Source organism: Lepisosteus platostomus, chromosome 12 (genome assembly GCF_059453375.1).
Source record: "Lepisosteus platostomus isolate fLepPlt1 chromosome 12, fLepPlt1.hap1, whole genome shotgun sequence".
Lineage (NCBI taxonomy): Eukaryota > Metazoa > Chordata > Actinopteri > Semionotiformes > Lepisosteidae > Lepisosteus > Lepisosteus platostomus.
The window spans coordinates 35,872,939-35,894,417 of NC_142622.1; the positions used below are offsets into that span (position 1 = coordinate 35,872,939).

The 21,479-nt window shown below is 37.2% G+C and overlaps 1 protein-coding gene across 18 annotated transcripts in view; it reads left to right on the top strand.

The window, feature by feature from the left end:
* LOC148651479 (focal adhesion kinase 1) overlaps positions 1 to 21,479 on the top strand; it is a 156,620-nt gene that overhangs the window by 96,357 nt on the left and 38,784 nt on the right. For 10 of the 18 annotated variants that reach the window (XM_088601819.1, XM_088601801.1, XM_088601808.1 and 7 more), the window contains 11 exons: positions 1,470 to 1,610; positions 2,153 to 2,230; positions 4,257 to 4,364; positions 5,976 to 6,093; positions 7,677 to 7,710; positions 9,074 to 9,126; positions 13,355 to 13,441; positions 17,075 to 17,092; positions 18,196 to 18,252; positions 19,468 to 19,512; positions 20,056 to 20,076. In XM_088601819.1, coding sequence (XP_088457945.1) covers positions 1,470 to 1,610; positions 2,153 to 2,230; positions 4,257 to 4,364; positions 5,976 to 6,093; positions 7,677 to 7,710; positions 9,074 to 9,126; positions 13,355 to 13,441; positions 17,075 to 17,092; positions 18,196 to 18,252; positions 19,468 to 19,512; positions 20,056 to 20,076 — 760 coding nt within the window. The remainder of the gene's footprint in view (positions 1 to 1,469; positions 1,611 to 2,152; positions 2,231 to 4,256; positions 4,365 to 5,975; positions 6,094 to 7,676; positions 7,711 to 9,073; positions 9,127 to 13,354; positions 13,442 to 17,074; positions 17,093 to 18,195; positions 18,253 to 19,467; positions 19,513 to 20,055; positions 20,077 to 21,479) is intronic. The other 8 variants (XM_088601803.1, XM_088601805.1, XM_088601804.1 and 5 more) reach the window with 8 other exon arrangements.

Here is a 21,479-nt window from a genome sequence, read left to right on the forward strand (position 1 = left end):
CTCTTTCAAGGGCCTGAGAGTTTTTCTTGACTGTGTCTTTCTGAGGGCCTACCCTGTAGTTCACTTATTATCCTCTAGGCGTCCCTGTAGATACTTTTTTATTTTAGCATTAGGCAATCAAAGGAAATATGATTAGTCAAACAATTCAAACGTAATGGGTACAGATCAGTTGAACGAATTGAAAATATAATGTAATTTGGACTTAAAAGCCATTGATTGAGTGAATGAGTGCAAGGGAAAAGAAAGGTGGCATGCAGTAAAGTACTGAGGCATCGGTATGCACTCACATGTTCCCCTGGATTAAAAAGTTAAGGTAATTGCACCTCTAAACAAATATTCAATAACCAATGGGGCAACTCCTATAACATGTCACTTAAGAAACAAGCTTTTGCCACAGTCTGACGATTTGCAGTTACATAATCAAGACATACATCCAGTGTCATTTTTTTAATAATAATAATTGTTTACACTTATATAGTGCATTTCTGGACACTCCACTCAAAGCACTTTACAGGTAATGGGACTGGATGATGTGACAGCAGCCATAGTGCGCCAGAACACTCACCACACATCAGCTATCAGTGGGGAGGAGAGCAGAGTAATGTAGCCAATTCATAGATGGGGATTATTAGGAGGCCATGATTGGTAATGGCCAATGGGAAATTTGGCCAGGACGCCGGGGTTACACCCCTACTCTGTCAGATCTACTTATGTCAGATTCAGTACATTAGACATGTATGTGTAATATCGGCAGTGTAGCCTGTGTGATAAATATATGGGCTTTTTTTCTCCCAAAACTAGACCAACCTGTTGCAAGCAAAATAGGTTTTAAAGAACATCAGAGAATCAAACAGGCTGTTCTCTATCCATAAAACTGCTCCTTGAGCCAGGTACAACATGATGGCTGAGAATACTTGGTGTTCTGTTGCCGGTTACCATTCTAAATAACTTATTTTTACTCAGACCTTGTGTAAATAGAAGTGGACATTTCATTGAACATGATGGGGTAAAAAGAGTTGGAACCATTACTGGAAGATGTACTGGTTTTGGAAAATCAGTGCTCCGATTGTGACAGATAGTAATACTCTCCCATACAGTGGTTTGATTGTTGTAAAGTCCACATGAAACAATCAATATGATAAGAAATTCAGTAAATGCAGAGCATAAACCACAGAATTAACAGACTGCGTTTTCATTAATATTCTGAAGAACTGACTGCATTCTTAAACTCTGATCAATTGAAGATCAATCAGGGTTAGAACCAAAACTATTTTGCGGTTCAAATAACTTTTTTCTTTCTCTGTCTTCGTTCCTAAGGATTGAATTAACCGACTTCTGCACAGCTGACACAACTTCAAGCAAGAAGGAATCCATTATTTTTCGTATTTTAACGATACTTTAACAATGCTTGAGATCATATGCAGTACTGTAATTATTTCAAATATATCTCATGTTTTCTTATTTTTTAGGCCAAAACTCTACGGAAATTGATCCAGCAGACCTTCAAACAGTTTGCAAACCTGAATGATGAGCAAAGTATTCTTAAATTCTTTGAAATATTGTCGCCGGTTTACAGATTTGACAAGGAGTGTTTTAAATGTGCTCTTGGGGTACGTGAAATTAAAGTTTTATGCATATGTACTTTTAGGAAACTATAAAGCATAATCTAAAAGTTTGATTCTGGACTGTGTGAAGTAAGGCCCAGCTTTGTCTGCCGTCTTTAGTACTGTCTTTCTTGTGAGACAGTTGTTCTATAGTGACACCTGCTGGGCAGCAGAGCAAAAATTGAGTTGTTCGTGGATTTTTTTTTCTATAACCATGCTTCAATTTCTTGTGGACATTCCATTTTATATTTATATTTGATGGATTTGTTCAGATTAGTCCATTTTCTGCATGCAGTGGAAATAAGAGATTTCATTCATGTCAGTCTATGGTAGATGAAGTTCAGAGTGAAAAAACTGTGACAAAAGATGCCTCTTTTGGCGCAACTGGTATGATGAGTTCTCAGTCTCGCATTTGCAGTGTTTCCAATGAGCAGAAACTAGAGAATCGTATCCACCTTTTTAGAACTTTGATGTTAAGGTAATTACTTTGATCAAACTGTGTAATCCAAGGAAAATGAGTTTCCTGAGTACTACTTTTCTCTTAACAGTCAAGCTGGGTGATCTCAGTGGAATTAGCAATTGGACCAGAAGAGGGAATCAGCTACTTAACAGACAAGGGCTCAACTGTGAGTGCTTTTGTTTTATTGTATTTCATATTTGTTATTTGCTTATTATGCATTATTTTCAATAGCACTGTTAGCAGGGAGAAGGTCTGTTACTCTCCCACATTAAAAAAAGAAGGTAGAGCAAAGCAGCCTCACTTTCACCAGGAAAGTGCAAAAAGAGGGTATTAACAAGTCTCTGTTGAAAACTGAGCTGAATCGGCACCTCTTCTACAGTCACGAAAGTCAGCTTGCACACAGGTAGGGAAATGATCAGGTCCTCATCATTGGTCACTGCAGGAATATTTTGGTAGAATAAGCATAACAATCACAAAAAAGCCCTTTTAAACGATGAATTGTTTAACAGTGCTCTGAAATTAGCAAACATGAAGGTTAAGGGTCTACAATTTTAAAACGGGCATAATTATCCAGAGCAGTCTTTGTGTTACACTATTACAGTCCTGTGTTTATCAGTATGGCTAAACAAACAGTGTAGCTTAGCAAGTTTAACAAATATTCTCAGCCTGCAAGTCAATTGAGATTTTAATGCACGGCCTGTTTAGATTTTGTAGAATTCATTATTTTCATTTAACAATCTTATTGCAAAATAAATACAGCTTAAGTATAAAGATTAAAGGTGTTTTATTAGCAGTTTCTTTATATTTGCATGGAGTAATTCAAAGCAGTACTTACTGATTCAGACAAACCACTTCTGAAGTATCATTCTTCAGAACACAACACCTCATACTGCATAAGAAATACTGCTCTTTATGCCTTTGAAATATTAGTCTTTATATTCTTCAAGGAATAAATTTGGATGTTGACTTTACTTATCATGTTTTCTCTATTATCATACTTTTTTACATAACATACCTTTTACATAAGTTGACTTTCCATACACATTTATTAATTTGGAAAAGATCCCAATTATTTCAGTAGTTCTCTGCTCAGTGTGACCTGATGTTATCTGAGTACCTTATCACTACCTGTGCAAAGCAGCAGCACTTTGCCTTGGTTTTGAGTTAGACATGAGCTGAAACCTGATACACCAGATCATCCTTGAGTTGCAGACTTGTTGGGGTTTTTTACTAACCCTTATCGCAGTTTCACAGTTTTTCTCCAGAATGGAATTTCCAACAGCTTTGCTGAGAACAAATTATTTCATAAGTCCCAAGGTGCTGATATAATGGGAAAAGGATAACCTCTCTACACCACAAAAGGCTTAGGTATATTAAAACATGGAAAACAAATAGGATTTTTTTTTTCCCCAAAGAAAAAATAACTTTTCACCCTTTTTAACTTTTCAAGTTTTGTTGGAAGAAGCAAAAGTAAGGTTATAACTAGATTACATGGGGGAGAATTGGCAATGAACCTTTATTTCTGGGAACAGTTGTAATGACATGGAATGACGAACAGTTTTCACAGAAGGTAGGGGGAAGTGAGAAACTTACAGCTCAAATAAAACTAAACATACAATACTATTGGCATAATAAAAGCAGTTGACCTCAATATGAGGAACTTCACAGACCTCGTAGAGATACAGTATAAGCAAATAGGCTCTAGGGCTTGTATGTGGAGCAGAAAGATCCAGAATAAACCCTTTTTATTAAATAAAACACCCTGTAGGGGAAATCTTTATCTATATTTAAATGATAATTCCTTCTTTCTTTCAAAACAATTTACAGTCCCATTTCCTTTTTACTTAGCATAAGCATTTTCAAGCATAAGGTTCTTTTTCACTCTTTCATTAGTAGACTAGAGTCATAAACGGATAACATTACACATAAAACTGCAGATAAAAATACAATTTTAAAGCCATGTAAAACTGCCTTGTCATCAAATTTAGGAGAAAAGAGTTTAAGAGTTTTATGGCATAAAGGTACACAACAAATCCAAGTAGCCCAATATCTCTATTTTTTCTGATTGCAGTCTGAAAGAATTGTTCTCACATTTGACCTTATATTTCTAGATTTGGTACTTAACAAATATAGTTTGGGTTTTAAGAAAATGTACTGGGATATGTCCAAGTAATTGTTTTCGATATGTCCAGCCAACCCACCTGGCTAACTTCAACCAGGTGCAGACGATCCAATACTCCAGCAGTGATGACAAGGATCGGAAAGGAATGTTGCAACTCAATGTGGCTGGAGCCCCAGAGGTAGGAACCAATCGCAAGAGGCTAGACTGTCCCGATACAGTCTGTGAAGTGTATTGGAATACAAGTGTCATTGGTTCATTTGCCAAAGGAATGAATGTATTGTAATTCCAATTAGCTGAGTCCTCTGTGGGTATATCAGAATTTATGTGGGGATAATTAGCTTTTCTTCATTTTATGACAAATCACCGATTCCGAATGTTGGAGTCTGGGCTCCAGGAAATTTTAAAGTGCCAACACCTTAGGACTGCTGAGAGGCGATAAACTATGTTACGACTACTGCTTTCATTACTTGGAAGTGCACTTAAAACCAGGAACAGAAGGCATTTCTTTACACAAAGTGTTGTTGGAGTATGGGTCAAGCTATCACTCATTTTGATGATGGTACACTGACTTCTTTCGAGAATTGACTGCATGAGATCCTTGGATCAATTAGGTACTAACTACCAAAAATGTTTAGAGCAGTTAAGTGGTCTCCTCTCCTTAAGAAAGAACCTTTTTTATGGTTTCTGGTCCAAATTAACACTTCTTTCGTGTTTCTAACCTATGGAGACATCGAACACCTCCTGGATTATGGAACCAGGTAGCAGAGTTGGCAGTTCCCGAGTCAGAACATTAGAGCTTGTGGTTAAGTGGGAGTTTCTAACCTTGTGGTTAAGGCTGGCAAGAAGTGCCACAGTGTCACGAAAACCTTTTTCTCATTGGTGCTTCTTTAAGCATTGGTCATTGTAAGATTGTAAAAGATTTTTATAGATATCAATTTAAAAGGCTTGGAGAGAGCTGATTTTGTTCTTGTGCTTCTGTGCTTGCTGATATTTGTTCTGGGAAGAGGATATGAGACCTTATTACAGCTGTGTTTAGTCTTGTTAACGGGTACAGAGTTTTCTAGTTGACACCATGCAATGCTGGTGCTCTGGTATTGTAGCAGTGAAGCCTTTTTTGTGTTTTTCATGCACCTTTCTTGTTACAGGAAAAGGATATAGGAATCTTCACTAGCCCCTAGGACTGTTCAAAACATGTACTGTAGTTTTTCAATTTTGACTATTTAAGTAATGGACCGAGGAGTAAATGTGAACAAGATATAGTATTTCCTTGGTTCAGTTGCCAATTCTCCATGGAAATCCCTTCTTGTTAATAGGGGTCAGACAGAAGCAGTTTTGTGCAGTTACAGTATATGCAAGGTGGAGTCATAATTATGACAAACGACACAAACCATAATATTCTTGAAAGTATTACATTGCTAAACATTAGCTGAAATACAGTAACACCTTTGTGCTTCACAATTTTAAAGCATAAGCCAAGTTCTGATGCCTTCTTCTTCATTTTGTTTTACCAGTGAAACATGTACTGGCTTTGGGGCCACATTAAAAAGCAGATCTGAACTTGACTGGTGTTCCCTGTTCTCCTGCCCAGCCCACTGGCTTGTTTTCCTGTCTGCTGGTAGTGACCTCTGCCCTGGTGCCAAAGGAAGTCTGTGCACTGGGAAGGGGGGTTTCTGCTTGTGTGTGTCTAGCGTTCTGTGGTTGCGTGTGGTATCTTGATGTAATGGGGCAGCTGTGCAATTCAGAGCACTTGCAGTGTTGATAATGCCTCTTTGTTGACTCTGTTTTGCAGCCTCTTACAGTGACAACGCCATCACTGACTATTGCAGAAAATATGGCTGACCTGATAGATGGCTACTGCCGACTGGTGAATGGAGCCTCCCAGTCCTTCATTATTCGACCACAGAAAGGTATGTTTCCTGAATCTCTGATGCTCTCCGTTTCTGTTTGTTTGTGTCAAAGTAGGGAATGAAGGATGGTTATTTTATGTAAAAGTGAAACTTTTTAACAGTTGTGTGCGGCATACACACTGCATCCTTTGTAGGAGCTATTGTATGCAGTTACAATAAATGTTTCAACTTTTAACCATTTCAATAGAAATTGCAATTGAAAGCTAATGGTAATCATTTTTATATTTTGCTAAAAAACACATTATTAGCCAGTTTTCTTTTAAAAATAGATTTTAGTTTTCCTCCAGAGATTCAGAGATTTTCCTAAAAACGTCTACAAATTTGTTGTGTTCTGAATATCAAGAGACATCTTTAAAAAAAAAAAGATGTATTTAATGTAATTTCAATCTTCACTTTAAATCTGTGGAGAATATTAGAAAACATTTATTTGGAATTACTATTTTCTCTCATAATGAGACTCTATTGAACAGAACTTTAAAGATCTACGTACTTTTTGTGGTTTAAAAAACAATTACCACTGTTTTTTAAATGCAAAAGCAAAGTTTCATGAAAATCTGAAAAAGAAAACTTGAATGAGGTGGAGACTCTTTTCATTTTATTCAGCATTATAGTGCATTCTTTTTTCGTGGTTTCACACTGCCTCTGGTTGTTAAACGATATTCAATATCACAGCCCTAGAGTTGAAATGGGCAGCATACAGTAAGTGAAATTATGATTAGTTACAACTTCACTAACCATTAACACATCTTTGGAATTGGAGGGAAGTACATTTCATGCAGCTCTCAATTCAGGACCTGTGTTTTATTAACATTGTGTTAGGTGCTAACCCTGAAACGAGAAGAGGATAATTTACTGTATTGTTACTTTGGTGCACTTTTGTGGTTTTGCTATTGTAATGGAATTAGTTTCCAGTGGCGTGACTATAAGTTGGAAAGGAAGAGACAAGGTTTTCCCCTTCCGACCCAAAGCCAAGTTTATGACTTCTGAACAGACTGACAGTTCCCTTAGTATAACATCTCCATTCATTAAAGTTTAGCAACTCTTTATTTATGGATGGACAAAACCATTGGTGCCTCCAGATTTGAGTGTGCCCAACTAAAAGCTTCATCTGTAAGCTAAAAACAGAGCTGTTCATCATATTGATACAGGGTTTAACCATTGATCTTTCTGTTATGTGATGTACAAGGATTTGATTGCACTAGTGCTACTTTTATGCAGTTCATGAACAGATATTGGCCCATATTGTCCAATCGCAGAGCAGATTAACATGTCCTTTGCCAAGTAGGTGAGATTTTACACATGGCTTTAGAAGGCCATTAAGATGATTTATCCTGAAAAACCTCAAGCTGTGATGTCCCTTTGCAGCCTCTGTTCTGTTTTCCTCAGACTGGCACAGTCTTCTAACCCAGATGGAGCCCTGCAGGACTAGCAGTGAAGACACTTGCCTCATTTAACTGACCTCGGTTTGTGTCTGATCTGTGAATTCTGCAGGTTTCTGTGTCTAAGGTGTCAGTGTCACAGGCGTGCCATGACATTTATTTGCACGTCTCCCTTTACTCAACATTGTTTTTTTTTCTTTTCAGCAGAGGGAGAGAGAGCTTTACCATCAATCCCAAAGTAAGTTTACAAATTATTTGTATTATGAATATATTTATCTTAATATAACTATTGTATGCCGGGTCTGCTCAGAAAACATAGAAGCAGAAAAACAGAATTGTAAAGGAACTGTAAGAAAGTTCTGTTAAAGTGTCAGCAAATACAGTAATGATAGAAAGAAAGGATTTCATGGTTAGATTGCTAGAACAAAAACTCGAGACCTTGAGGCTAGCCTTTTGCCACACCTTTCTACGAAAGCCAATCTTTTTGTTTTTTAATATAAGGTATTTTTCCTTAAATGACAGAATAATGTTCCAGGTGTATGCATTAGGAAAATTTTAAAATGAGCTTCTGTTCCTGAAGCCGAGAAGAGGCAACATTAACGTTTGAGTGCATAGGGCAGCTTCAGGCTGACAGATGTTCCAGAGGATCTCTGCATGTCTTCTGAGAAATCAAGGACAAGAAAATGTCTGTTTCTCCATGGCTGGGATTACAAACAACTTCTAAACAACTCTCTGCCCGAACAGTTGATAAACCATACCAGGGCTGTTTAAAATTGAATAGCGACAGAAGTTATTTTTCTCCTTGTTTTACATATTTTTCCAAGTTGTCTGAAGTTGTACCAAAAAATAATCATTTTAACTTTAAATATGTTGTTGAAAAATGTAACTACCTGAATTACTGATGAAAACATTTAAACCAACTCTGTCACTTGAAACAAATAGTAGTTTTCTTTCTCTACTTAGTATACTTTTTTTGTTGTTTTTTTTTAGTTAGCATAGTTTTTTATGTATTTAGATGTATGTTGTGTGTCCATATTTTTCCCCTAGGGTATAATAAAAGTTTCTTATGCTTTTTTTTGCTAATGCCAGCCATGTATACTTGTATATTTCTTATCAAAGTATTGTTAAAATTAGTATTACTTCCTTTCCCATGCTCACAGTCTTCAACAATTATACCTATTCAGTCAGAACTGTGGCACACTCTGCTTTGGTCAAATAAGGCAAAATATTTTAAAGCCAAAGCTTTTTTTTTACATCTGCACAGACTTTGAGCATGTGGGTCAGATTTCAGATTTCTTCTAAAAACCAAACAGGCTTCTCTCAAGTTTTGGCTGAATAGTAAGGAATTTCTCTATGTGTTGTGATGTTAATTTGATCCTTTTCAAAGGACTCGTGCCTGCCTCTTTTTAAGCATGCCCCAGTGGTAGCTCCTGATTCGTGTGTTAGAAGCAGCACCCCTACCAAAAGTGCACAGACTGTAAATGGAACAGTCCAGCTAGTTTCTGTAGAATGCCCTGCTGGGGACAGACAGAATGAATTTCTAATGCACCATCTCCTTGGAGAATGTACAACATTCACCTTTTCAAACCTCTCTTTTACAGACTTGCCAACAACGAGAAGCAAGGAGTTCGAACACGGACGGTCTCTGTCTCAGGTACAGGCACTGCCACGACTTAATTGCTTTACTGCTTCTAAACTAGCAATACCATTCAAGTATAATATGGTGTAGAGCATTCAGATGAAAACTCTTTAGCTATTTCAAAGCAAATATCTCACTCATACAATTTGAAGTTGTTAAGGAATGCTTAAAGGATCTTTCTGTTTCGGTTGTTGTGTTTTGACCAGGAGTAAATTTAGCATTTTAATCTAATCAGGTGGGATCCTTACCATAGACTTGTAAACTGACACATGTTGCATCCATTTGGTGTTTCTATAAATATTGTTGTCAGAACAATGTAGGCTGTCGTGACATTCCTTTTTTGTTGTGTGTTTTAAACTTTTTTACACCTGTGTTTTAATTTTATCTAAGTGATTTTGTCAAAAATGTTTGCATACATTTTGATTAACAGTGTCTCTGGCTGGTAGATGAGATTTTAGCATAAGCAGACGTACTGTAAGACAAAATCAAACAATGTTGTTAACCTGTGGAATTTGGTGGCCATGTGTTTTCCTCAAAATAGTCTTCTAGAGAAATCATTAAACGTGGTTTCTGCTTTGTAGCTGTATGGGCCAGTGTTGGGCAGTGCTGTTGGACAGTATCATCTTTCAGCAATAATTAGGTTGTGTGTGTTCAGTCCAGATCACTGTCAGGTTATGGGTCACTTTGAGAATGTCTTGCCTGATAGAATGAGATCATGGATTAAGCGGACCACGTTGGGCTGATTAATAAATTTTGTCAAAAAATAAAATTTGCATAATCCTTCATGATCAACTTGATAGATTTATTCAGCAGGAAAACTATCCTGAAACTGTTTTGTGTCTTTATATAAGAAATCCACCCCAGGTGAGGAATTAACATTTTTCTGAAAAATGCCTACAAAAAGTGTTTAACAGGAAACATTTCTAAAATAATTTCCCCATAAGCCTGTAATTCTGCTTCTTTGCTGAACCTCTGAACAAGGTGATTACCTTATAAATTACCTTATAGCTAGAAATAGCTATAAACAATAACTTTATGGATTATGCTAATTGAAATGTCTATGTGATTGCAGATTCGCCTTATATTAAAAATGATATGTGTATAGTAGCATGTGTAATGGGGGTGCACTTACAAACTGGAGGGAGAGAATAGATATCACATTCTAATAAATGGGGTGGATGAGTGGTTTGTGCCATGAACCCACACTGCTAATGACAATAAATGTCAACGAGCACATGTGCCAGCGCTAGTAACAAATTAAAGTGCTGGCGGATTAGCACGAGGCGATTGCACATCGCTGCCAAAGGAATGACGAGGGACAGCAAGCAGCTGCGATGAATCTCTAAGTGCGCCCTGCTCCTCCACTGTTGGCCTTTCCATGGAAGCTCGCCAGCCCCTTGTCTCTTCCCTGCCCAACAGGAGCAACACTTGTGCTAGACAACTGCAAGCCTCTTCCATGACAGCTTCGAGGACATGTGTCTTTCCCATGTCTTTACTGATAAGCTGATGGTGGATTTCTCACAAGTAAAGTTACTTATTTTAGCGTAGATGGATTTTTGCTAGCTGGAATGGTGGGTATTTGGGGTTTTCCTATGAAAAAGTTTATAATTTACGGCTACATGTATATATTCACATGCTCAAGCACTGAACGGGACTGTTACAGTTGCACATTCTTTTTTTAAAACCTGGTTTCATGCCACGAAAAGCTTAAATTTTATTTTTCATTACATTGCGTGTATTGGCCTTTGCAACTCTTTTGGTTGCAAAAAGATACCCACGGTATCTACCTGGTTCATCTGGTTATTTATCTGAGGGAATGGTCGGGATGCTTAACGGAAGAGTCCAGTGAAGTGTTAGCGTATGGGTAAATTAATTCTAGTTAAGACAACAGTTTAGCCACTTAGTGAACTACGTGGTCAAAATAGTCCTGTTGATCAGGGTAGCAGTTACTACTGTTCATCAGCTTGATTCAGACAGTGTTATATAGCACAAGTTGCATGTTCCTGATTTATGCTATTGAATGTTATGAAGATAGATTGAAATATTGTGCAAAATGAGGTGGGTTTTTCATGTGTGTGTTTTTTTTTTTAATAAGGCATCTGCCTTTTCAACAGTTTCAATCTCATTAGCTGTAAGTGGATGCATCAAATAGATATGTCCTTTTAAGGTAGGTGTTTCAATTTAAAAGCAGACAGACTGATTGACAGCATATGCGGTATGTTTAAAACTTAAGAAGTTAGGAGTATTTGGAATTTTAAAGAATAACAAACCCCATTTCCCTGGTACTGGTGGACACTGCCTAGGCATTAAGCCAGAAGGAAGATCTTCACAGCTGAATTTGGCAATTTAATCAACTTACAGATCTGTACAACAGAAGGTTTCCATCTGCAAACTGCATTGCTCAGTAACGTTTCTAGATAAATGAGCCATATTGACTTGTTTTCACCAACAGTCTAAATGCTAATGTTTCGTGACATTTATTATCTTAAATGTCAGGAACAACAGCCTATAATAACGGGCCCATACAGTATAACAGGCAAATGCTAAATGCCAGAGTCAGTGAGTGACAAATAAAGAGCTGATTGAAGCTATAGTGATCCAAGAGAGCACAGACAACCCTGTGTGCTTTGTGACCCAGTGTCTAGGCTAAGAGAAGCCTCTGACAGACTGGACTTTGAAAGGGTTTCTTGTGAGATGACTTATCCGATAACCAATTTGGGAATGCTGAAGACACTGGCAGTCTTCTCTGTCTCAGTACTCTAATCACTCCACACAGAGCTACATTATAATATCATAAGAGGGACCGCAAATCACTACATACTGACAGGGCTAATTGGTGCATAGAATGTGCTACATGACCACTTCTGCAGTAGTGAGATGTTAAAGTATTTTTCTGTTGAGCATCACTCTGGGATTTGCAGTAGGATTCAGTGTATATTACACTATCTTAAACCAGTGAGGCTTGTGGTTTGTTTATGGTTTTGCAGTTTAGACGGCCAAAGTTAGTCTGCGAGATTGTGCTCATATCATTGCAATAAGAATTAAATATAACGATTAAGAAAAAAAGTTCATTTTGTCATTTTAGTCCTATATTTGTAATCACTTACTGTAGGTAGGTCAAAATTCAAACAGAAGTTCACATACAATGTTTTGTTGGCACACTTAATTTGCAAGTGTGTGTGTGTGTGACGCTTTGTATACCAAGTATTGTAATCAAGGAGTTACAAATGTCCTCTATTTCAAAATTAACTTGTATGTGAAAATTCTTTGTCAAAGAACAGTTCATGCTGCTTTACAAACTGGAAGCAAACCTTTGTTGCATTGAAATTATTCCTTTTCTATTTTCTGTTTTTACGATGCCTGTGTATTGTTCAGTGCTTAAGTGGACACTTTTCAAAACCAAGTCAGGTTCGGATCACTGCCTGGAAATAAAAGTACCTTGGGAGGTAATGGTGTAGAAAATATCATCCCTATTTAGTTTGAAAGCCGATGTATTTCTTTTGGTCAAGAAGCAATTGGATGTTGCTGTGGGGAAAAAATGTTTTGCCTTTCGCTTTTGATCGTATGGTTGGAATGACCTGTTCTCAATTGCATTTAAGTTTTCCCTTTCCTTCTCGTTCTTGATGTGAACAGTCCTATTTACTGCACAAAGGCCAGCTTCCTCTTGTGAATGGAATAGCTAATGGCATTATCATGCTGTGTTGTCAGAACTCTCGGAGCAATTCTGAGGACCTGTATTCTACTAAATAAAAATACAAGACAAGCACCAGAGGGAGAACTATATGAGTAGGAAATGTATATGGTCTTCTATTCACGCTTATGGTTAGAAATAAGAAATAGTGAACAATGACAGTTTTCTGAACATTTAGAGGTTTCAAATTTTAAGGTATTCAACCTCAAAAAAGAGTGCCAAAAAATGGCACATTTCATAAAACCCTTTTTTAAAAGCATTTGTGTTAATAATCCCTTAGTTTGAATAACAAATTTTGTTGATTTATTTTCGTTTCCAAAGATTTTTACGAGCATTTAGTATGATGTTATCATGCTTAAATGGAATAATTCCATAATTACACCGGTGTCACCGTTTCAATTTCTTATTCTGTGTTTTTAATTTGCTTAATATGTCCACCTTATATTTTAAAGACTCTTGAGTCAATTTGACCTTTTCCAATTTCAGAATTCATTCTTCTCCCATCTTGTTTCTTCTCTCCTCTTTCCTCTTCTCCTGTCTCACTGTGCGAAGGAGTGAATCACAGTCAGCCTAGAGCTACGAAAGCCAGGCGCTTTCTCCTTCCTTTCATCTTCTGTTCGCATCAGTCTCCACCCAAGGGTACTGCACTCACGCTGGCACTGCTGGCCTGCTCCCGATTGCCTGACTAACCCAGCCCAGCAACCAGCTCACCACCTGTCTGCCTCCTCCTCACCCCACTCAGAGGCTCAGTGAATAAGCCCAGGGGCTGATCCTGGCCAAGTCCACTCTCGGCCCTGTTACAGCTTCAGTCGATAGCCAAAGTTCAAAGATTTAACTAAATCAGAAATAGGAGTGAATCCACTCTTGGCTGCACTGTGGTACAGTGTTTAGCATTGCTGCCTCACAGGGCTGAGGCCCTGGTTTCAATTCTGAATCTGGGGAGCTATCTGCGGGGAGTTTGTATGTTCTCCCCACGTTTGCGTAGGTTTCCTCCAACAGTCTAAACCTAGGCAGGTCAATTGGCTTCTGGGAAATGAGTGTGCGCGTGTTTCTGCCCTGCGATGGGCTGGTGACCCATCCGGAGTGTATCTGGCCTTGAGCATATTGCTTGCCAGGTTAGGCTCCAGCTCCCCTGTGACCCTGATTTACATGAATCAGGAAGAAAACTGAGTTACCCTAGTTTGACAGAGGAGAAAAGGCTGGGTGGAGCAACTTTTGCCTTGGTTTTTTTTTTAATAATACCGCATGAAAACTAAATCTATTTTTGAGTGTATTGACTAGAAATTGCATCCAATATATACGCCTCTAATTGCAAAAAAAAATGAACGTGACTTGCAATGTTTTAGGCTTGTCTCCGAAAATAAACGTCAGTTAATCCTAATTTGATGTGTTTGTTTTGGTTCGGTACTGCATTCTCAGTCTTTTGTTTGCTTGATTAAATAGGTTGAATGACAAACCACTGCTCTGTTATCCAGCTAAAACCGTATAATACTGCATCCACAACTTTTAATAACCAACCATGATCATGCTACTGCCTGAAAAGTGTCACACCCCATATAACAACACATGGGATGTACCTCAGGCTCCTGTCATGATTACCTTCTGAAGACTGGAAATTCCCTATATTGAAAACATTTTTTCCCTTCAGTAGATTTTAAGAAACAAGTTTGTGAACACGCTGTTCCTGATTAGTGTCCATAAAATAAACACATGGTAGGAAATACAGTAAACAATAGGTGATACTGTGTAAAGTTTCACCTGTGATATGGAGACTTAACCTACATACAGTCAGCAACTTTGTTAAACCTACAACTATACTGGCCTTGTCTGTACTTGCACATGTGAGTGTGTTGAGGAATGGAGATTCTCATTCCTTCTGTCAAATTTGTGTTGTCTCTTTGACTATAAGTGCATGCTGTTGAGGTTATTTTTTGAAGAAAGAACTAGCATGGCAACACTCTTTTCCAGTGATTTACCAAGGCACCTTGGCTTAAGTTTGGGCAGACTTCACTGCCTCTCTGACGAGCAGGGAAATAACAGTGGAGCTCTCCCCAGGCGGTATCTTTCTGTTCTGAGAAGACGTAATTGAAGCTGAAAAGGCTTCACAGGATGGTGAAGATTAGATAAGTGTGTTTTTGTCTAAAGGATTAGATTAGTTCATTTTGTCTAGAATAGGAGCTTTTAAATTACCTACAAACTCAGTTAAAACCCTTGACACAACGGAATGAATCACTTCTTTTTCATTTTAATCTGAAAACAGATGAATGCGCTGCAAAACTGCCAGAATGTGGGGCTAAATTTAGCTTTTTATATTTACTTCCCATAAAAACTAATTTAAAAAACCTGCTAATTATTACTCCATCAGTGTGGCATTTTGCTTACATCTCCTGGAAGTTAGAGATTTTCCTTACGCTTTGGTTTGTACTTGGATTTGGATAATTCTGGATTCTGCTGGAAATCCACAGTCATCATTTTCTGTGATGTAAATAAAAAAAAAGTTTTAATGCTGCAGCTTTAGTGATACACACATGAGGGGTTTGGTTTCTTAATTATTGTACTTGAGCAAGTATTTGTTGACAGAAGCCTGAGCAAGTATTTGTTGACAGAACAACATATTTAGGATGTTAAATTACTTAAATTTGCAATAGCAACTCAAAACCATTGAAATCATAGTTGAAAGGACTAACTGTAACATTTCTTTACGTAGAAAATGTGAATTTATAAATCTTTTATACTCTGTATTGCATAAGTATTTTGTAACTTGTATAGCAACAGAATAAAGCTATTTATGTCCCATTTACAGAACTGAATTAATTTGAAATGTACTTTTTTGCTCTTAGATTTTTAAAACCTTTTATCGTTTGTAGTTGTCATTTGATTGAAAAATCTTAATGGCTACGTGTTTGATATGCGTTTTAATCTTTATGTACTTGTAAACGGTTATTTGCATTACAGTACCTTGAACTCAATGAATGAAGTTTAGCGTTGTTTAAAATGTTTTCAGTTGTTTAAATACTATGTATGAGGTTCCTGATTTTTTTCTAAATAGTTTTCATAGTTTTGCATTTGAAATTAGTGCTTCGCCAACAATGACTACTTAGTTTACAGCCACTGCTGACAAATAAGTTTGGCCCCACCCCTAGCATATAAGTGCATACAGAGTTCGGAATGGCTAAAATAGTGAAATCATGTTTTAAGTGGAGAGCTGTGATTGAATTTTCCGGCTGTAAAAGGTAAAGCGCTAACGGCGATCCACAGATGTCCACACCTGTCCTCTCTGGCTTTCATTTGTTCAGCCCTCTGAAAGATTCCCTATAGAAGCACCATTTTCAATCCACTGACGACGTGAAAACAGTCATTTGTCAAAGCTTTCTTTTGCAGAGCTATAATGGCACGGCTTCCACATTGGTACAGAGGACAGGACTGTAATGGGAACTGTATTAAAAAATAAGTCTCAGGACATTTTCACTCATCTTATCGCTATGAATGTATACTTATGCTGAATAATAAGTAACCAGTAATAAATTGTTAAAAATCAAGAGCATTACTTGTAGGGTGACATTTGAATGTATTTGTATAAGGAGTCCAGTAAATATATGATGAGCTGCCATACAGATGCAGTAGGTCACTATGATTTAGTGTCATCATTAAACACACAAACAATATCTCAGGACTAAGGAAAGACAGACCATACAGAGCAAGTTTGCATTCCTAAAGGTGTGCTTTCAGTATATAAAAAAAAATCAACTTTGAGCTAATATTGTTTTATATTTATATATGATGTTTGAAATATAACAAGAGGGTATCGGAACAAAATACCACTTCATTCAGCACCTTGCCTTCTTCAGGAGGTAATTTTAACAAACCTTGCTCCCTGGTGGCTGTGAGACTGCTTCACAGACTTTGCAATGGCTGCTTCTGGATTCCCTTCTCACACTTAAACTGATTATGTATTAAGATCTTGAATGCTGCTGATCTAAATTAACCCTTTGTTACAGTGCTGACAGGTCTGTGGAGAGCTTTGCTCTTTGTTTATGTTTGAATCAAATTGTAATTCAGGTAGCCGGTAAACTGCACTCCATTGCATGCATAAATCATTGAATTCTAACTTCAAAGCCAAACATTTTTAACAGAATGTTCAAAAAGTAGACTATGGGCCTTTAACATTTTTTAATCATGTATCAGTTTTTAATGACTCTTTAATGAAGTAATCTTTTTTTCTGCTTCTCTTTCCCTTTTTCATTGCTCTTTGCATGCTACCTGGATCTCCAGATGAAATAAGTGGGGATGGTAATTTTTTACATATCCTTTTTACTATTTCTGTCTGTTCCTGTGACTAATATCAAAAATAGGTTAGATGACTAATTGGCTGATTATATCTCATGCTGTACATTGAGTTTCATAATTGTCTGCTGCTATGCTTTTTTGGTTTTCAGTGTAAAACGTAAATATACATAGTGTATATTTCTATCATAATAGTATATGGTTGAATGAAATCTTGATGAGAATGAGGAAGTAGTAAAATTTAAATTTGGGTTGGTTTCACAAGTAGAGATTTTGGGTTGGGGCACCTTCTCTGTGAAGTTTGCACGTTCTCTGCACATCCACATGGGTGATCTCCGAGTAATGGATGTACTCCCATCACAAATACCAGCTCACTAAGTTTGATTCTCTGTTCCAAACCGTTGTTTCTCTGTGGCTCTAAGACTGACCTGCATCCCATGTAGAGTGAGACCAATATTGCGTTCTCTGTTCTGCCCTGCTCCTTGTGCTTCTCTAGGCTCTGGCAGGAAAAGCAGTGTTCTGAATATGGATGAATTAATCTATGCTGCTGTAGTTTGACAATAATTACTTGGGCCTGTCTCGTCTCATTCTGTCCAAAAATAACCCAGTGATGTTAGGAACATTTTGCAGCTGCCATTTTGAGTTACCTCATTCTAAGCATTATCTTAAAGACTTTTATTCAGCCAAAAAAAAGTCCTTTTAGAGCTCCAAAATTCTTGTGTTAAAAGCATTGGCTTCGTTTACTGTAACATTTTCCTAGAAGTGGTGTTACAGACAAGATGACTCTGAGTTACTGATGACTTAATCTGTTTTTCCTGAAGTTTCTCTCTCTAAAAAAAAATCACATCTCTTTACCCCACCTCCTCCTTCCCTCCCCTTCTCTCAAATATCATAGCTGTGTTTATGTGCTCTTATTGGACAGTGCATTTTACACTACACAAAAGCTGTCATAATAGTGTGGATGGGCGGGGAGGAGTGTGTGTGTGTGTCCGGAAAAATTAGGAAATGTTAATGCCCAATTGCTTTTCTTTAACTAAAAGTAGCATTTCAGATTTAACACAGATGCCTGTGGGACTTCTCAGACCCTAAAAAAGTTTGTTTTCTTGCAGAGACAGATGATTATGCAGAAATCATAGACGAAGAGGATACGTACACCATGCCCTCCAGTAAGTACAACAGCAAATGTGAGGTCAGACAGCAGGGAAACTAGTTTTATGTCTCATAGCAGTAGCTGTGAGAGTTATCTGGAGACCAGATTCGACTGCAAGAACATGTGTTTTCTTTTCAAGTTTCCTTGATCATGGTTTGTTTGTAAAACCTTAACCTACTTTTTAAAAAATATTGCTTGTCTTTTTGGCTCTTTCTTATAGCATCACTAAAATCCCAAAAAGATGGATACAATTACATTCCTTAAATTGGCAGTTCTGGTGTGATTTAATCAAATAACCTGGCTTTATTTTATCATGAATTCTAAACCTTTTTGAGATCATTACACTAGGTTCTTAAATGAATTTTGTACATTTGTTTCGTTTCTCAGTGTGCAACATTATCAGCTTGATCTGCTGGCAGTTTGTGTTCAGTTTACTCTTCCTACCTCAGCTCTATTGAGCATTACCATGTCATGTCTTAGGTTTCCCTTTTTTTGATTATTAAAATTAAATGTATTAACAGATAAGCATGGGTAACTTGGTTCACTGGAGTGAGACATGTTCCATGTTTTCTGTATTTCAATCTGTATCGAGGTAGTAAAAGCGGTTATGTTGAATAAACAGTGTGAAATATTATTCCTGTGCTTATTTTCCATGAGAAATCATCATGGGGGAAACAGCCGAAATCAGCTGACTAGTTGTGCCTCTGTGTGAAAGGCTACTTCTCTAGGAAGGAAGGAATTCTCTCTAACCTGTAAACCAGAATGTGAGCGGCGTTTATTTCCATTAGGAGCAAAACAAAACATTTGCCGTTCATTCAAAATTAGTTGTTTGATGTTCATATCTTTGCTTTATGGAAAAAGTTTGTTTTACTTATATTATTAGTAGTAGTATTAGTATTTGGGCGGGAAATACTATGCATCGAACTGTATGTTTTTCAAATGTGACAGTCTAATCCTCTAGCAACAAAACCTAATTAGTTAAACTTCTATGCATTAACACCAGAGAAATTTGTACTGTAGCACATATTGATTGAGAGGATTTAATTCTATAAAGCAGTTTGAGTCAATTCTTGAACCTAATGAACCCAACAGCAGATTCTTGGAGACATTTCTTTTAAGAACTTACTAAATCATGGCTAAATTACCCCTTACAACAGAAAATGTATTTGTGCAAATTTACTTACAATCATAAAATCTTTGGGATGAGAACAAGTGGCTATCTTTTTTAAAGGTATGCACCCTACACTTCAGCTAAAGGGGAAATTCCCCACTGCAGGTTTGTAGACGCTACCTTTTTCAGCATGCATGTGTATCGGCAGGAATGGTCATAAGTGATAGTACCCCAGTGGATTTCACTGTAATATAAATATGACAACATGCCTTAAATTTACAGTGTAGTTCACAAGATGAATTTTAGTGTGATAGTATTACAAACATGATTATTTCATTCTTCTAGCAATATGAATGCAAGCAAACCCATTACCCCCTAATTATAAAGATATAGTACCTGGGATTTTTTATATACTACATTAAAAACTGTAACATCTCTGAAAGCAGTTTAGACTGTTGTCATTGTCATGGCTGCTGCATTGCTTTGCAGGAAAAAAAAACATTGAAGTCAATCGAGTGCACTGATACTGTCATTTTTATTTAATATAGATATATGTTTCTGCTGCTGAATCATTTTCCTGTGTAATGTTGTTTGCTAAAAGCATTAGCCCACTTGCGTCAAAAACAATGCAATGTCAGTGTCATCAAAAATCTGATGTGCTCTAAAAAACAGCTTTTTTTATTTTTCTTTCCATTAACTGCACTGCAGAAAGCTATGGATTAGATGAAGGTAATGGTGTTCCTCTTTTCCTTTCATTGTTACAGTGTGCTTGCTGCCTGTCCTAAATGTCTGCTGTGTTGTTTTTTTTTACTTTGGCTTGTTTTTGTTTGGTTACCTTTCATACATTTTTGTGTCACTTGGAATTAATTGATTTAATGATTTCAAAAACAAGCTCCCAAGATGATGGTTTTATCAAACAAAAAATGTATCTTTATGTACTGAATCCAATTTAAAATATTGAATTGTTTACCAGACTGCTACCGTATGTAACACGACTGAAGTGAATTTCAAAGCGTCTGTGCTGTTTCTTGGTTTATTCTGACAGCTGACTAAGTTCTCCATACAAGAATGAAAAGACAAGGGAAGGGTGATGGGGATCATTTTTTTAATACTTGGTTATGATTGGAGTATTCATTCTATGCATTATGCATCAGTACAGCCTCAAGTTCTCTGCATGGTTTGCAGAACATTGAGTGGGTAGTTCTGTATGGTACATCTTCAGTATTAAACATGGCTTTTAAACATTAGTTAATAAGTTGACAAAACTTACTCTGTGAAATCCTCAGTATGCCTGAAATCACAAATGTGTGTGAGTGTGAATTCCAAGAACTACTACCTTCTTTAAATGTATAGTTTTAAACCTCTGCTTACACTTGGTATATTTAAAGTTAAATTGTTGCTACAAATCTGTCTACATAATTTTACATGTGTCTGGTGCTAATGAAGCTCACCCACCTCAGCTTTAAGTACAAGAAGCGTTGTTGCCATTTGGAATACAGATTATACCTTAAATCAACTGTATTTAGACATTCCCAGTAGATAGCACACAACAATCTAAGTGATGGGTCTGTGTGGTGGAGATGGCCTGGAGATTCTGTGTTGTCTTAGTCTTTCCTAACACATTAGGAGATTACTATTCCAGAATGAGCCTGTAGAGGAAAATGTTATCCTTTTCTCATTAAAACAAACAAGAAAGAGAAGGACCAAATGCTCTTAATAAACATTCAGAGTCATCTCTTATATTATTTTAGGAATGTACACAGGCACTAGTTATATTTTGGTATAAAATGACTCAATTAGATGGGAGGGTGTTGCAGTAGGGGCCCTGGATTAAATTCCTGGGGGACTATCTGCATGGAATTTGTATGTTCTCTCTGCGCTAATGTGGGTTCCCTCCAGGTGCTCTGGTTTCCTCCCACAGTCCAAAAACATACTGGCAGGTTGACTGGCTTCTGGGAAAATTGGCCCTGGTGTGTGCGTGTTTGTGTCTGTCATGTGATGGACTGTTGTCCCATCCAGGGTGTATCCCACCTTGCACCCATTGCTTTCTGGGATAGGCTCTGGCTCTCCTACATGAACCTGAATTGGAAAAGTGGTTAGAAAATAAGTGATTCTGTGAGATTCTCCTGAAC